The following is an 18,259-nucleotide window of genomic DNA, read 5'->3' as shown; positions in this document are numbered from 1 at the left end:
CAACAAAACGATCTCCAGCCAACTTCGTCACGGATGTTGTCTGTAGATGTTGCCAACTTTCAAGGCAACACGCGATTTCTGCACTCTTCAAAACAGCAGCGACTTTGTAGGATGTTTTTCATTGAGAACCACGACATGCAACGTGCACAAGATATGCAACAGGAAAACTTTCCAGCACAGATTGAAAAACACAATAGCAATAAATCGAAGAAACCGCCCACGAAAAATACTCCACATAAAACTCCACTACTAAAACTCCTCCACTAAAACTCTCTGAATTTCTCTTCGTCTCTCTCAATTCTCTCTCTCTCTCTTTTCTTTTGAATCTTCATCTCTTATATTTTTAATTCACTTCATCTCACATGGAAATCTACAAAATAAATAAATAAAGAGTTAAATCAATAATATCATATCTTCAAGATCTTTATCATAAATATAATATCTAGAAAAGGCAAACCCAATATTCCACATAATCTATCAATAGGAATTAAATTTAAGGAAGATATTATATCACAATAAAATCTTAACATAATTATCTAGAAAGGCAAAACCATAATTAAATATTATACTCAATTAAATCAACAAAGAAAAGATAATATTAGGGAAATCAATTTAATATGGAAATTATATTTCCCTTCAATCTCCCCCTTTTTGACTTTCTGGACAAAATCAAATCAAACTCAATTTCTCAGTTGAACTCCAGTTAACTCCCCCTTAATATGAGAATTTTTCTCCCCCTGAAAAAAATCAAGTTGGTGCAGGTGTTGTTCGTTGTGTTGGCAACACCTGCAAAAATCATTAACAGTTAAGTAAAACAGAAACACATCAGGGAAGCAGAACCTTAACAGAGCAGAACATTAAAAAAAAATCAAGCAAAGGTATCAGATAGATGGTATCATTTGATCCTTTCAATTCACAGTCCCTTGAGTTTGAGTCGCATCTTCTCCCCTTTTTGTCCAGAATGGACATCTACCTCCATAGCCAGACGATAGTCAGAAACTAAGTTCTCATAGGAGACAAGATCAGCTTTAGCCCGTAATCACTATCCAAAATTACTGAGATAATTGCGTCAAAAATCATTTCAAAAAAAATTTCCAGAATTGAAACCCACATCGATTTAACACCACTGAACCATCAAAAATCACCCATATTCAATTTTTCGTAAAATCTGGATTTTCAACGAATTTTCTCTGTTGAAATACTCCTACCTCATGACACAACAATATTCACAATGTTATGTTTATGCATGACCTATTTATGCCTAATAACAGAATGTAACAAAAATGTAAACATATGAGCAAATATGAGATATGTGTACAAATGAAGTGTTGTCTCAAATGTTGGCAATATCTTCTGACAACACATTTGAGACAACACGCACAATTCCAGAAAACAAAAACTTTCAATTTTTCTTCACACTTATCAATTTTCTGATAATAGAAGTGGTAGCTCCCACACTAGAAGAACAGTCTTCAATTGACTCTTCTAGGTAGCTTTTTCCATTTTCTTTTATTTTGTGTTCGTATTTAGAAATGGTAGCTCCCACACTTAAACTACAGCCTTCATAGGGCTACTTTAGGTAGTTTTTTCCATCTTTCCTTTTAATCAAAGACCCAATATGATAATATTTTAAACTCTAGGGTTGCTTGTCTCATTGATTGGAGTCAAGTGACCATTCTTCAAATCTTTTGTGACTAGGTTCACATGTAAAGGTGTGAAGTTTTAAAAGATAACAAAGAATTGTACGGCATCAGAAAATTATGCTACATGAATTCAACACAACATATCACACTATGAATGCAATGTAGTATGCCTAAGTCCTAAAAATGCACATGCAAGTTAGGTGTTGTCCGTGATGTTACAACATCTGCGACAACATCTATGAATGATTAGGCAGAACACATGCTGAGAGAATTCCTAAGGTTGGAGAATCTCTCAAAATCTAATGCTTTGGTGAATATGTCGGCCAGTTGGTTATTTGTATCAACAAACTCCAGTCGAATCAATCCTTTCTCTAAAAGATCTCGAATAAAATGATGTCTTATGTCAATGTGCTTTGTTCGAGAGTGTTGTACTGGATTTTTTGAAATGTTAATAGCACTTGAATTATCACAGTATATAACTAAGGGTTCACTCTTAAGCCCATAATCTTCTATCATTTGATTCATCCACAAAAGTTGAGTGCAACCGCTTCCAGCCACTACATATTCAGATTCAGCAGTTGAAAGTGATACACAGTTCTGTTTTCTACTATGCCATGAGATGAAATTATTTCCAAGGAAAAAACAACCTCCAGAGGTACACTTTCTATCATCCAAATCCCCTGCCCAATCGGTGTGGGGCCCTTAGCTCCTAATCGTTATTACAATGCAATCTGATTAGGGTTAAGTAATTACAGCGGAAAACGAGTTTAAATTTTCTTTACAATGAGCCCAAATCATTTGATTTGAATACTAAAAATAGTATTCCATTTCACGTCATAAACATGCCCACACGTAATCAAAACCAATCATATACAAACAGCTCATATCCTCGAGACATGCCCCGGTATATAGATACATATATATATATACTGGGAACAAAACATAAAACTCAACTCAAACTGTGACTCCCTCCAGAAGTACCCTCTCCAGTCTCCTGATATCCTGGAGTACCTGTCATTGTCCACACACAAAGACAACAACAGCCCCCCTTGGGGGTGAGCAAAGCTCCGTATGGAACAACCAATCATATATACCACAAGTATCTAAACAATGATATATGGTATGCAATGCATGTATGTCGTGGAGGTATCAGGTCAAATCCCCATCCACTGAGCACATGTCAGAATCAATCGAATCGCTATCAAATCAATGCTCGAGCTGGCACACCGGCCAATATGGGATACTCGTATGATAGCGTCGGCAAAGCGCCATCAAATCCCAAATCTCATATCCAATCATATGGGGCCACAATTGTCTATGCTTTACGGGTCATATAATACCGGCATAGCGATTGTGTTCACAAACCCCGGAATCCAATCAAATCATATCAGGGTATCCAAGGATCATAGCTCAACGTGCATGTCATGTATCGATGTATGCATAAAATGATGTGTGTTAACAAAACATTTATTTTATACACCGATATCTCAATCTCAATGTCATGTATGCCACATCAATCGACAAATAAGGCATATAGACACATAATCTCATTCTAATCAATCAAATCAATCCGACATATATCATATAATACAGATACCTGTCGTATGTTACCCGGTCGCAAGATACCTCAATTCTTCGTTTCCAGTTAATGTAGCCTGAAGATATTGATATTACACTTTATCTAAATCAATAACGTACTCATTCCAATCAATAACATACTCCAAAATCATTAATATGAGTTTCAAATATCATTTGAAACTTCAAAAATTCATATCAAATTAAATTCATATCATAATTCAATTCCGACTTCGAATATAAGTTTCTTGTCGGTTATTCTACTACATATCAGAAATTCAACTTCAAATACATGCTATTCCAGCACTTTGATATTTAGAGCTGCTGGAACTAGAAGAAAATTACCTCAGTAAGAAGCCCTCGACGCGACGATCACAAATATATAATTCGTTTCGCGTTTAGACAGCGTTTCGAAGTTGATTTGGACGAAAGAAAATCGAAATCTCTCAAATTCCCTAGAAATTGTTGAAATTAACTGACGGAGGAAGGAAAGAGAAGAATTTATTCTTATCCCACCGCCTCTCGCGCTCGGGCGGTAGAATTCTCGCGCCCGAGCGCAAGACATTCTGCCCCCGGCTTTCACTTGTACCGCGCTCGGGCGGTCACAAACTACCGCTCGGGCACGGCATGTTCTGTCCGAGAACATTATTTACATCAAATGTATAATCACATATCAACTTCCTGAATTATCGATAATCATATAGGATTTACGGTAATACGATACACGGTCCTTACATTTTTCCCCCTCTTAAAAGATTTCGTCCTCGAAATCTCAAACATCTCTATATACATAACATTGGCAAACATACATATGTCACCAGTTATAGTACATATCAAAACTAAAATCAGAAAAAGGATCAGAATACATCGAATACAATGGAACAGATGGACTAGCATCAAATAAATGCGGATATGATTCTCGCATTTTGCTTTTCAATTCCCACGTTGACTCTTCAACACCATGCCGTGTCCATTGCACTCGAACTAGAGAAATCGATTTATTTCGCAATATCTTTTCCTTTCGATCCATAATGCGAACAGGTTGTTCAACATAGGAAAGAGAAGGATCAAGTTCAACCTCATCAGGTGCAAGCACATGTGATGGTTCCGGTTTATATTTCCTCAGCATAGAAACATGAAACACATCATGAATGGCAGATAGAGCTGGTGGCAATGCCAATCGATACACAAGATCACCAACTCGATCCAGAATCTCGTATGGACCAACATAACGAGGAGATAATTTTCCTCGCATGCCAAATCGAACAGTGCCTCTAAAGAGAGATATTTTCAAAAACACTCTGTCACCTTTCTGGAATTCCAAGGGTCATCTTCTTTTATTCGCATAACTCGTTTGACGATCCTGAGCAGCTTTCATCCGCTGCAGAATCAACTGAACCTTATCATTCATTTCCTGTATCATTTCGGGTCCAGTCAATTGTCTTTCACCAATCTCATCCCAGAATAACGGTGATCTACATCGTCTCCCATATAGAGCTTCAAACGGTGCCATACCGATACTCGTCTGAAAGATATTATTATAAGAAAATTCGACCAATGGTAAGGCATCTTGCCATCCCATTCTGAAGTCCATCACAATTGCACGCAACATATCCTCTAACGTTTGAATCGTACGCTCGGTCTGGCCATCAGTTTGAGGATGATAAGCAGTACTCATAGCCAAACGTGTACCCATCACCTCCTGAAAACTACACCAGAATTTAGAAGCAAATCTGGGATCACGATCAGATACAATCGAGACTGGCACACCATGCAGTCTCACAACATTCTCGATGTATAAACGGGCCATTCTCTTATAAGGATAAGTCCGCTCATACGGAATGAAATGCGCAGATTTCGAAAGCCGATCAATAATGACCCAAATAGCATCACAGCCCTTGGACGAACGAGGTAAATGAGTCACGAAATCCATAGCAATATGTTCCCAATTCCATTTCGGGATTTCAAGACTATGGAGCAATCCTCCCGGTTTCATTCTCTCGGCTTTTACTTGCAGGCAGACAAGACATTTCGAAATAAACTCAGCAATGTCCTTCTTCATATGTTTCCACCAGAATTGAGGTCTCAGTGTCAAATACATCTTTCGGCCTCCAGGGTGAATACTGTATTTGCTACAATGTGCTTCTCGAAGAAAGGCAGATTTCAAATCAGAATCATCAGGAACTACCAGCCGACCATTAAGTCGTAAAGAACCATCAGAAGAAATCTGAAATCCAGACTGATGTCCTGCAGATACAAGTTCTTTCGACTTTTGGATCTGAGCATCGCTTCGTTGGGCCTTTCGTATTTTCGATATCAAGTTCGGCTCAATTTTCAATGCTGAGACAGTGACAGAATTCCAATTTGAGTGAAAAGTCCAACCAGAAGTACATATATCCTCGTGTACTTTGGTGACATTGACAGAAGTTAACACAGAATCATGAACTTTACGGCTCAGGGCATCCGCAGTAACATTCAGCGATCCAGGGTGATATTGAATCTCACAATCAAAATCTTTCAAGAGATCCATCCATCTGCGTTGCCTCATATTCAAATCAGATTGAGAAAAGAGATATTTCAGACTCTTATGGTCCGAATATATAACAAACTTTTCTCCGTACAAGTAATGGCGCCAAATCTTCAAAGCAAACACAATAGCAGCCAATTCGAGATCATGAACAGGATAACGTGTTTCATGAGATTTCAATTGACGAGACGCATAAGCAACCACTTTGCCATGTTGCATCAGAACACATCCTAAACCTTTACCAGATGCATCTGTGCACACAACAAATCCTCCGGTACCTGAGGGGATAGTAAGCACAGGTGCTGTGGTCAATCTCGTCTTCAATTCAAGAAAACTAGCTTCACATTCATCTGACCAAATGAATCGCTGATTCTTCTCTGTCAGTTGAGTAATAGGTTTAGCTATCTTCGAAAATCCTTCAATAAAACGACGATAATATCCCGCTAAACCCATGAAGCTACGGATCTCAAGAACATTCGTAGGTCTCGGCCAATTCAATACAGATTCGACCTTAGCAGGATCAACAGATATGCCATGTCTCAAAATGACGTGGCCCAGAAATACCACTTTGTCCATCCAGAATTCACATTTGGACAATTTAGCATACAAATGACTAGTACGAAGAGTTTGAAGTACCAGTCTCAAATGTTCAGTATGCTCCTTTTTTTTTTTTCGATTTTGAATAGACAAGAATATCATCAATAAAAACAATAATGAATCGGTCTAGATAATCTCGGAAGATCCGATTCATTAAATCCATAAAGATAGCAGGAGCATTCATAAGACCAAAAGGCATAACCAAGAATTCATAGTGGCCGTACCTCGTACGGAAAGCAGTTTTGGGCACATCTTCGTCTCGAACTCGTACTTGATGATACCCAGAACGAAGATCAATCTTCGAGTATACAGAAGTACCCTGAAGCTGATCAAACAAATCATCAATACGAGGAAGTGGGTACTTGTTTTTCACAGTAGCCCGATTCAGTTGCCTATAGTCGATACACATTCGCATAGTACCATCTTTCTTTCGAACAAATAAAACTGGAGCTCCCCAAGGTGATACACTCGGTCGAATATATCCCTTATCGAGAAGATCCTGCAATTGTTCTTTCAATTCTTTCAATTCCAGAGGTGCCATGCGATAGGGAGCTTTAGATATTGGCGCAGTCCCCGGCACAAGATCAATACTAAACTCAACTTCTCGATGAGGAGGAAAATCAGGAATCTCATCGGGAAATACATCCGGGAATTCTTTCGCAACAGGAATCTCAGATTAAGAAGACTCATTCTTCGAAATATCAATAGCGTAGATAAGATAACCCTCATCTCCGCTAGTCAACAATCGGGACATTTCCAAGGAAGATACCAATGGAATTTTGGCTTGGGAACCCTTGCCATAAAAATTCCACTTGGGTCCATCAATCGGTCGAAATCGAACCACTCCATGACAACAATCAACAGTAGCTCGATTCGTCATCAAGATATCCATGCCAACAATACAATCAAAGTCGTGCATTGGGAGGACAATCAAATTCAGAAATACCACATTATCCTCATATATCAATACACAGTTATGCACAACTTTCTCAGACAAAATAATCTTCCCAGCTGGCGTGGTTATCGACAAAGTATCATACAACGGGGTACACTCAATATCGTGAGATGCAACAAATGCATGAGATATGAATGAATGAGATGCTCCTGTATCAAATAAAACACGTGCAGGATAATCGCAAAGCGTGCAAATACCTGCAATCACACCTCCAGGAGCTTCTCTCGCCTGATCCTCAGTCATGGCATACACTCTCACTTGAAGAGGAACTTGGGCACTCTGACCACCCGGTCCTAGATATCGTGGGACACTCGACTGCTGAAAAGATGGAACAGGAACAGCAGGTCTCATCATAGTACTAGGGCCACCTCTAAATCCTGGCTGGGGTTGAGCAGAAGTTGTACCCCTGTCCAGACATACTCGAGAGAAATGGCCTTCCTTCCCACATCGATAACAAGTACCAAACATACCTCGACACTGCTCGATAGTATGTTTGCCTCCACAATGGCTACGATAGGGAGCAATCACAGGACTCCCTCGCTGTGATCCACTCGAACTCGAAGAAGACGAAGAAACAGAACCAGTCTTCTTGAACTTCTTACCTCTCAGCCGCAAAATAGGATGCTGAGATGACACCGGAGGTGGAGGAGTATACTGTGGACCTCCTCTCCTAAGTCCAGCCTCGACTGCCTTGGCTCGTTCAACTGCCTCTGCGTAGCTGGTAGGCAATCCAGAAACAACATAAGTATATATAGCAGGATGTAATCCATTCACAAACCTGTTATATTTTGTCCTCGCATTCCCAGCTACGTGAGGTGCATACTTCAGTAAAGTAGAAAACTTCGAAGCATACTCTGCAACAGACATCGTTCCCTACTGCAGATTATTGAATTCATTCTCCTGAGTAGTATAATAGGATGGAGGGGAACACTGCTCCAAAAACTGGGCCTTGAAGACATCCCAAGTGACTTCAATCCCGGCCTCTTTCAGTCCAATCTCAGCGGCTTCCCACCAAGATTTAGCTCGGTCCTTCAACTGATAAAGAGCAAGTTTCAGTCTCCGAGCCTTGGAATACTCAACAATATTAAACAAGTGCTCGATATCCTTCAGCCAGGCCTCAGCTCTTTCAGCACTCTCAGTGCCAAAGAACCTCGGTGGTTTTAGATCCTGGAATCGAGCCATCACAACATCCATGGACAACCCTTCAAATTGCCCAACAATCCTCTCAGTACTGCTACTCGCAGTTTCATTTGTGTGATCCATCTACAAATCAAATGATGAATATCACAAATCACTATCAATCTCATAATCTCATCATCTCATATCATCAATATCCTCAGATACTTACTCGAATCAAATCAAGTAGGAGCAAGTAATACAAATAAATCAAACACAAGCGCACAATTCATTTGTGCCTATTCAAGTGCACACAAAACTCAATCGAGCATTCCCAGCTATGCTCTGATACCATACTGCGTGGGCTCTTAGCTCCTAATCGTTATTACAATGCAATCTGATTAGGGTTAAGTAATTACAGCGGAAAACGAGTTTAAATTTTCTTTACAATGAGCCCAAATCATTTGATTTGAATACTAAAAATAGTATTCCATTTCACGTCATAAACATGCCCACACGTAATCAAAACCAATCATATACAAACAGCTCATATCCTCGGGACATGCCCCGGTATATAGATACATAAACATATATACAGGGAACAAAACATAAACCTCAACTCAAACTGTGACTCCCTCCAGAAGTACCCTCTCCGGTCTCCTGATATCCTGGAGTACCTGCCATTATCCACACACAAAGACAACAACAGCCCCCCTTGGGGGTGAGCAAAGCTCCGTATGGAACAACCAATCATATATACCACAAGTATCTAAACAATGATATATGGTATGCAATGCATGTATGTCGTGGAGGTATCAGGTCAAATCCCCATCCACTGAGCACATGTCAGAATCAATCGAATCGCTATCAAATCAATGCTCGAGCTGGCACACCGGCCAATATGGGATAATCGTATGATAGCGTCGGCAAAGCGCCATCAAATCCCAAATCTCATATCCAATCATATGGGGCCACAATTGTCTATGCTTTACGGGTCATATAATACCGGCATAGCGATTGTGTTCACAAACCCCCGAATCCATTCAAATCATATCAGGGTATCCAAGGCTCATAGCTCAACATGCATGTCATGTATCGATGTATGCATAAAATGATGTGTGTTAACAAAACATTTATTTTATACACCGATATCTCAATCTCAATGTCATGTATGCCACATCAATCGACAAATAAGGCATATAGACACATAATCTCATTCCAATCAATCAAATCAATCCGACATATATCATATAATACAGATACCTGTCGTATGTTACTCGGTCGCAACATACCTCAATTCTTCGTTTCCAGTTAATGTAGCCTGAAGATATTGATATTACACTTTATCTACATCAATAACGTACTCATTCCAATCAATAACATACTCCAAAATCATTAATATGAGTTTCAAATATCATTTGAAACTTCAAAAATTCATATCAAATTAAATTCATATCATAATTCAATTCCGACTTCGAATATAAGTTTCTTGTCGGTTATTCTACTACATATCAGAAATTCAACTTCAAATACATGCTATTCCAGCACTTTGATATTTAGAGCTGCTGGAACTAGAAGAAAATTACCTCAGTCAGAAGCCCTCGACGCGACGATCACAAATATATAATTTGTTTCGCGTTTAGACAGCGTTTCGAAGTTGATTTGGACGAAAGAAAATCGAAATCTCTCAAATTCCCTCGAAATTGTTGAAATTAACTGACGGAGGAAGGAAAGAGAAGAATTTATTCTTATCCCACCGCCTCTCGCGCTCGGGCGGTAGAATTCTCGCGCCCGAGCGCAAGACATTCTGCCCCCGGCTTTCACTTGTACCGCGCTCGGGCGGTCACAAACTACCGCTCGGGCACGGCATGTTCTGTCCGAGAACATTATTTACATCAAATTTATAATCACATATCAAATTCCTGAATTATCGATAATCATATAGGATTTACGATAATACGATACACGGTCCTTACAATCGGCATCAAAAAATCCTACTAGATTTGAGTTGATGTCATGAGTATACCATAAACCTAAGTCAATTGTTCCGGCTATGTATCGTAGGATACGTTTTACGGCTCTTAAGTGAGAAATCTTATGATTAGATTGGTATCTAGCACACAAGCAAACACTAAACATTAAGTCTGGGCGGCTAGCAGTCAAGTACAGGAGACTTCCTATGATGCTGCGGTAAAGGGTGTTGTCAACATCTTCGGTCGCAACATCTTTAGATAATTTTTCATTTGAGCCCAGAGGTGTCTTCATGTGCTTGGTGTTTTCATTTGCGAATTTCGTAACTAGATTCTTAGCATAATTACTTTGACACAAGAAGATGCCATCATGCATTTGTTTGATTCACATACCAAGAAAGAAGTGTAATTCACCAACCATGCTCATTTCAAATGTAGTAGACATGCATTCAACAGTCATTAGCATGTTTTTGGGATGAGAAACCAAAAATGATATCATCGACATAGATTTGACATATAAGAATCTCACCTTTTGATTTTTGAATAAAGAGCGTTTTATCTACCTCACCTCGTTTAAATCCAATGTTAAGTAGGTAATCAGTCAGTCTGCCATACCAAGCACGTGGTGCTTGCTTCAAACCATAGAGAGCCTTTTTCAAATTGTACACATGATTCGGATTGTGTGGATCTTCGTATCCTTTAGGCTTTCTAACATGTACTTCCTCACTCAAGAAATCATTCAAAAAGGCACTTTTTACATCCATTTGAAACAATTTTATTTTCATGTTGCATGCAATGGCTAGCAAAAGTCGGATTGACTCAATGCGGGCAACAGGAGCAAAGGTCTCATCAAAATCAACCCCTTCAACCTGTGCATACCCTTGAGCAACCAACCTTGCTTTGTTTCGAATGATGTTTCCTAAATCATCAGTTTTATTTTTAAAAACCCACTTTGTTCCAATTATATTGCCATGGTCAGGAGGTGGAACTAAATCCCAAACATCATTCCGAACGAACTCTTCAAGCTCAGCATGCATAGCATTAATCCAAAATTCATCTTTTAAGGCTTCTACAACATTTTTTGGTTCAATTTGAGATACAAAACATGAAAATCTAACCTATGAGTACATGGTACTCATGCATACTAGTCCAACCATCTTGCGGTAGTCAAATTTCTATTTTTTTCAAGTTTGAACTTCTCCTTGCACACTTCCAATTATTTGTGATGATGGATGATTTTTCTGGATCTTGGTAGGTATATTCAGTCCACCATCTACTGTGTCATCCTCACTGTTTGCTCCGTCCTCAGCTTCGGTGACTTCAGTGTCACGTGTTGTGTCAGATGTTGCAACATCTGGGGCAACATCTGCAATTTCCTGTGGAATTGGATTATCCAGAAGGTCTTCAACGTCATCCTCAGTAGTTTTCTTCTTGAGGCCTGCACAGTCATCAAAAACAACATTAATGGATTCCATAATAGTCCTATTTCTTAAATTAAACATGTGATAAGCTCGACTATTTGTGGCATATCCCAAAAACAAACACTTATCACTCTTTGATTCAAACTTTGCAAGTTGATCCCTGTCATTAAAAGTGTAACAAACACAGCCAAAAACATGAAAGTATTTAAGATTAGGCTTCTTTCCCATGATGATTTTATAAGAAGTCATGGTTGAACCACTTCTTAAATAGACCCTATTCGAAATATGGCATGCGGTATTAAGAGCTTCTGCCCAAAAACGCTTTGAGATATTCTTTGAGGCTAGCATCACCCTGGCCATTTCTTGCAAAGTCCTGTTCTTACGTTCGGCAAATCCATTTTGTTGTGGGGTTTTTGGTGCTGAAAATTCATGTGAGATCCCCTTCTTGTCACAAAATGATGAGAGTAAAGAGTTTTCAAATTCCTTACCATGATCAGTTCTGATCCTTCTCACCTTTAAATTATGGAAGTTTGTGATTCTTGTGACTAATTGTATAAACACACCAAAAGTGTCTGATTTCTCCCTAATGAAACTTACCCATGAATATCGTGAGAAATCATCAACACACACAAAAGAATACTTCTTACCTCCAAGGCTTTCTACTTCCATAGGACCCATAAGATCCATGTGTAGCAATTCCAGACAGCATGTTGTCCCAGATGTTGGCAACATTGGGTGCGACACGCGAGTCTGTTTCCCTTTTTGACAATCTCCGCACATATATGGTATTCCAGATGAAAGATTAGGCATACCTCTTACTGCATCGTACTTACTCAAGTTCTTCAAGGTTTTGAAATTTGCATGTCCGAGTTTTTTATGCCAAATGTCAAGTTCGGTAATTTGCACATGCTTGCATGACAGTTCTTCACTTATTTTATGGCAATTATCCGATGATCTTGTTTCTGTCATGATGCACATGTTAGCTTCATCAAAAACTTCACAATTATGTTTATCAAACTTAACAAGCAAATTATCATCACACAATTGGCTTATGCTTACAAAATTTGAATTTAATCCTTCAACATGAAGCACATTGTGGAGCTTTGGCAGTCCTTCAACATTCAAAGTCCCCTTTCCAACAATTTTTTGTTTAGCTCCCCCTCCATAGGTTACTCTACCACAATTTTGTTCAACATAATCGATGAGATGTTCTCTTGAATTTGTCATGTGGCGTGAGCTTCCACTATCAAAGTACCAATGACCTGCAATGTTGGTTTTTAATGAAGTATAGACAACATTATAGTGAGTTTTTACCTTTGGTACCCAAATTTTTCTTACTGTAGGTCGATGGTGAGAGGTGTTGCGGGAAATGATGGGCAACATTCGGGGCAACATTCGACTCGACTTTTGGTTCATGCGGTCATCCCTGAGTTTAAAATAGTAGGGCCTGATATGACAGGGCTTAAAGAAATAATGACATACATACCTGTGTTTTCTTTTCCTAGGAACGGGTGCAGCAGGTTGTCTTTTTGGTGAAGAGCTTTTGATCGGCGGCTTGGATTGTGGTTGTGTGGATGTATCATCTTTTCCCTTCACAAAGATAGTCGACTTGGATGATTCACCAATCTCAAACACACTGTCTTTGAAGCCTAAGCCTTTTTTATCATCTCTTCCCATCAAAATTATGGAATCAAGCTTGGATGTGCTCGAATTGAATTTGGATAATGTTTTAGTTGTCTTTTGAAGCTCTTTTTTAGTCTTACCCAGTTCTAAGTCCTTTTTGCTCAGAATTACTTCAAGTTTGGCAACCACGACTTTTAGATTGGTGTTTTCCTTCATAAGAGTTGAGTTAAGCTTGTTTCTTTTGGTCCAATCCTCAAACAACTCTTCATAAAGCTTTTAAACACTCTCAAGAGTCATTTCTTCATCATCAGCTTCCAATTCATCATCTACACTCGAATTTCCAGAAGCTGTAGATTTTAAACAAACTGATTTTTCGCAGATGTTGCGGCCAGGAGTGGCAACACCTAGGGCAACACCTAAAGGATTTACTTGCAACCAGCGTTTTTCTTCATTCCTTGGTCGAAACTGTTGTTGGACATGAGGTTTAGGAGCTGGTGGTCGAAGTGCTGCGTTTGCCAGTGATGTGTCCATTTAAATTTCTGTCAAACAAAACAAAAACTAGAATCAACACTTAGTATATCAAGAGTAGGTTCTGATACCACTTGATAGGAATCGTATTGTTCGACAGATACCACAAAATAATAAGAATATCAGAATAGGATATAAAATAGTAAATTTGTGTTTTATCAGAATTAAATATTGTGTCAAATATTACAACATTTAAGACAACATGCAGCGGGATATGAAAGTTTGTAATACAAATTCACTTTAAAGAAATAAATGGACGGGATTAAATTTATACTTGTGCGGTGCCTTATGGCAAAAATTAATCACTAGAAAATCAAACCGATTACAAAAACCTATCATTAGTTATTAAGACTAAAATCAATTTACTCAACACGTTGACAAAATAAACGCTTTCTAAAACAAATAAACAGAATAAAAACTTAATCAAGAAAGAAAAAACGTGAGTCAAAAGTTAAGGCAACAAAACGATCTTCAGCCAACTTCGTCACGGATGTTGTCTGTAGATGTTGCCAACATTCAAGGAAACACGCGATTTCTGCACTGTTCAAAACAGCAGCGTCTTTGTAGGGTGTTTTTCATTGAGAACTACGATATGCAACGTGCACAAGATATGCAACAGGAAAACTTTCAAGCACAGAGTGAAAAACACGATAGCAATAAATCGAAGAAGCCGCCCACGAAAAATATTCCACGAAAAACTCCACTACTAAAACTCCTCCACTAAAACTCTCTGAATTTCTCTTCGTCTCTCTCAATTCTCTCTCTCTCTTTTCTTTTGAATCTTCATCTCTTATATTTATAATTCACTTCATCTCACAAGGAAATCTACAAAATAAATAAATAAAGAGTTAAATCAATAATATCATATCTTCAAGATCTTTATCATAAATATAATATCTAGAAAAGGCAAACCCAATATTCCACATAATCTATCAATAGGAAATTAAATTTAAGGAAGATATTATATCACAATAAAATCTTAACATAATTATATAGAAAGGCAAAATCATAATTAAATGTTATGCTCAATCAAATAAACAAGGAAAAGATAATATTAGGGAAATCAATTTAATATGAAAATTATATTTCCCTTCACAATCAATATTCAAATGATTTTAACTGACTATATCCAAAATCACAAAGAATTATGATCCGGACTAATTAAATACACTAGAACCATTGGGATCACACAATTACATATTGTGGTCTATGCGAAAGGAAAATTAAAAGATTGAGAATTCCATATTATTAAGTATCGGTATTGCTTGGCTCGTGGATAAGATGATGTATAATATAAAGATAATAAATCAACATACTTGGATAAGATAATATTGCATAACACTAATCTTTATAATACTTGAGTCAAACATTGGACAAAACAAAGATGATTAATAGATTTTTTGAATTGCATAAAAATCTAGTTGAATTTTTATTAGGAAAGTATTCTTGGAAATTATTAAAGTCCAAAAATGTGAATATTGACATGGGTATTAATAATACGCTTGCGAAGAAAAAAAAATTGATTTATTTTGAAGTTTACGATCTAAAATTACGGATTATGGGAACATACTTGATTAACATTTGTTAAGATATATGTAATTATAATTTAAATTCTATAAAATATTTAATTTTAATACATACTAATATTTATTAACTGAGAGTAGCCTAAAAAGCTGTTTTAAACTTCGTTTGGACAAATACTTATAAAACATTTGTGTAAAAGTATTTTTTTACAAAACTTTAATTTAAAATTTTAATTTTTTTTTGAGATTAAATATGTGTTTGAACAATTATTCTATAAAAATGTTTCTACAATTAAAAAATAATATGTTTTCATTTTCAGTATTGCTTTCGTTTCCAAAAATTTCAAATTTCATCTCACAATTATTCTTTCAAAACTTTACTTAGATAATATATTGTTTAAAATATTTTTCAAAATTTTTTTATATCCAATTAAACGCAAACTTAATTTATTTTTTTTCCAATTATAAAATACGGAAAACGTTTTTAAAGTACTTGTCTACTTTGTTATGCCCATTCCGTGAAAACATGTAAACTCATGCTTCCTTCTCTAATTTGTTATGGCCATTCACATGCTTTTGGACTGTCATCTTGCTTTATAACTAGCATTTATCGTGAAGGAAATCAGGTGGGATGGATTAGCTTGACAAGCACACAACCATAGATAATTAAAGTTTTTTATGTACAAATTATTCCTTAACATATAATGATCTCTATTACACTGCATATTCCTCGTGTTTTTTTTTTTTTTTTTGGGTGAAGAGCTAGGTACATATTCCTATATGCAGAGCGAGTGAAGTGCCTCAAGAAATAATCCGAACAAGCAATGGCGGCAATGCTATCTTTCCAAATCCATCCCTCGACTCTCAAACATCAGCGCTTCCCTCACGTGCCGCTCAACAAACTCTCTCCAAATACGTGTTGTCCTTTGTTTTCCTCCGTTTCTAAAGCTACCAACCTGAGTGGGCCGCGGGGAAACGGCGTGCTAGTGAATTGCTTGCCGCCTGTTGATAATCATGCAGATGAAGACCCAGGTTCAGTCCCACCGGATCTCCGGAAGGACTCCATGCCAAGCCACGTGGCGGTGATTATGGACGGGAACCGGAGGTGGGCACAGAGGAGGGGTTTGCCATCTGTGTGGGGTTACGAGGCGGGGGCTCAGGCTTTCCGGACAGTTGTTGATTTGTGTTGCAAGTGGAGGATCACGGTTCTAACGGTCTTTGCTTTCTCATCCGACAATTGGACTCGTCCAAAAGTTCAACATTTAGTAATCTTTACTTCATTCTTAGAAAATGAAAGCTCTTGTTTGTTTGTTTCACTTTATTTTGTGTTTTCCACTTAACTGTAGGTGGAGATAGATTTCATCATGGAATTGTTAGAGAGAGCATTGAGAGATGAATTGCAACAACTTATGAGGTATTAAGTTAAAATTGCTTCCCAGTAATCCTATTAAAGTACTGTTTCAAAACTTCTAACCAATTAAATGTTTGAAAATACGTACGGAATAATTGTTGTTTTATGTGAATAAGGAAATTTAAGTGACGCATTCGCGTTTTGCGCTTCAATGAGTCTACCATATATGAGTGCAAGATTGATCAAAATTCACCTTCTTTGAACAATTATTTTTTTATTGTTTAGCTTGAATTCTGGCAGGTTACTTTTGAAGCAATTGCGTTGCCAAGATTTTCCTTCTTTTTTACTATGCTGTATGAATGGTGCTTATGTTTGATGATTTAATTTATTATCTATCAGTTGATCTCAACTCTAAATCGTTTCGGAATCATCGCCTTTCTGATCAAAACCCCGTCTTTTTGAATATTCGCAGATCGTCATTTATTTTTTTGATCGCTTTTTGTCATGGCGATATGTTCATAACTAGATCGTATCTGTCGGCATATATATATATAATGTAGTTTTTCTTTTACTTGATTGTTCTGACCAGAAAGAAGATCCGTGTTTCCCTCATCGGGGACTGCACTAGACTTCCGAAACACCTTCAAGTGTTGCTAAAGGAAGCGGAGGAAACTACGAAGAACAACTCGCAGCTTCACCTCGTTTTTGCTCTTAATTACAGTGGTCAAAACGATATCTTGCAAGCTTGCCAAAACATGGCACTGAAAGTAAAAGACGGTCTCATTGAACCAGAAGACATCAACAAGTTTTTGCTGGAAAAGGAACTCGAAACAAATTGTACTGAGTTTCCAAACCCTGATCTGCTGATTCGGACTAGTGGTGAACTTAGGATCAGTAATTTCTTCTTGTGGCAGCTGGCTTACACTGAACTATATTTTGCAAATTCGCTCTGGCCCGATTTCGGTGAAGATGAGTTCGTAGAGGCTTTGAGTTCCTTTCAGCAAAGGCAGAGACGATATGGTGGTAGATCAGGTTCTTGAATTGTACCGAGTTGGATAATAAATGGAGTACATGAGATTCTGTAGCTTGTTTTGTTTTTCAATAAAAGATAATATCCCATGTGTGATAAATATTGAGAATAAATTTCGGTTAATATAAATATTTTAACTATGTTACATAAAACATTATTATATACAACCGACATGTAAAAATAACCAAAAAACATTTAACACCAAAATAATTTTATTGCGTTCGAATGGACACTGGTAACATACAATTGAACAATACAAATCTCTATATATATTAGATTGACATATTTATTGAAAATATATCGATCACAAATAATATCAAGTGATTTATCAATATATTGCAGGAACGATGATCACACATAATATCAAGTAATTTATCAATAAATTGCAGGAACAATTTTG

General features: G+C 37.5%; 1 protein-coding gene across 3 annotated transcripts; it reads left to right on the top strand.

Moving 5' to 3' along the window:
* Positions 1 to 16,224: 16,224 nt before the first annotated feature.
* Positions 16,225 to 17,972, top strand: LOC142505715 (cis-prenyltransferase 4, chloroplastic-like). Of its 3 annotated transcripts, none has more exons than XM_075618812.1 (3): positions 16,225 to 16,692; positions 16,825 to 16,892; positions 17,419 to 17,972. In XM_075618812.1, exons 1-3 carry the CDS (start codon positions 16,303 to 16,305, stop codon positions 17,867 to 17,869), a joined length of 909 nt encoding a protein of 302 aa, XP_075474927.1. In that variant the 5' UTR covers positions 16,225 to 16,302; the 3' UTR covers positions 17,870 to 17,972. The 3 variants fall into 3 exon arrangements, with proteins under 3 accessions (XP_075474927.1, XP_075474926.1, XP_075474925.1); XM_075618811.1 differs by having other exon boundaries at positions 16,225 to 16,731; XM_075618810.1 differs by having other exon boundaries at positions 16,225 to 16,743.
* Positions 17,973 to 18,259: the final 287 nt, after the last annotated feature.

The sequence above is a fragment of the Primulina tabacum genome, chromosome 10 (genome assembly GCF_025594145.1).
Source record: "Primulina tabacum isolate GXHZ01 chromosome 10, ASM2559414v2, whole genome shotgun sequence".
Classification (NCBI taxonomy): Eukaryota; Viridiplantae; Streptophyta; class Magnoliopsida; order Lamiales; family Gesneriaceae; genus Primulina; species Primulina tabacum.
The sequence above is the reverse complement of the archived record's forward strand: the minus strand, read 5'-3'. Positions and strand labels throughout refer to the sequence as shown.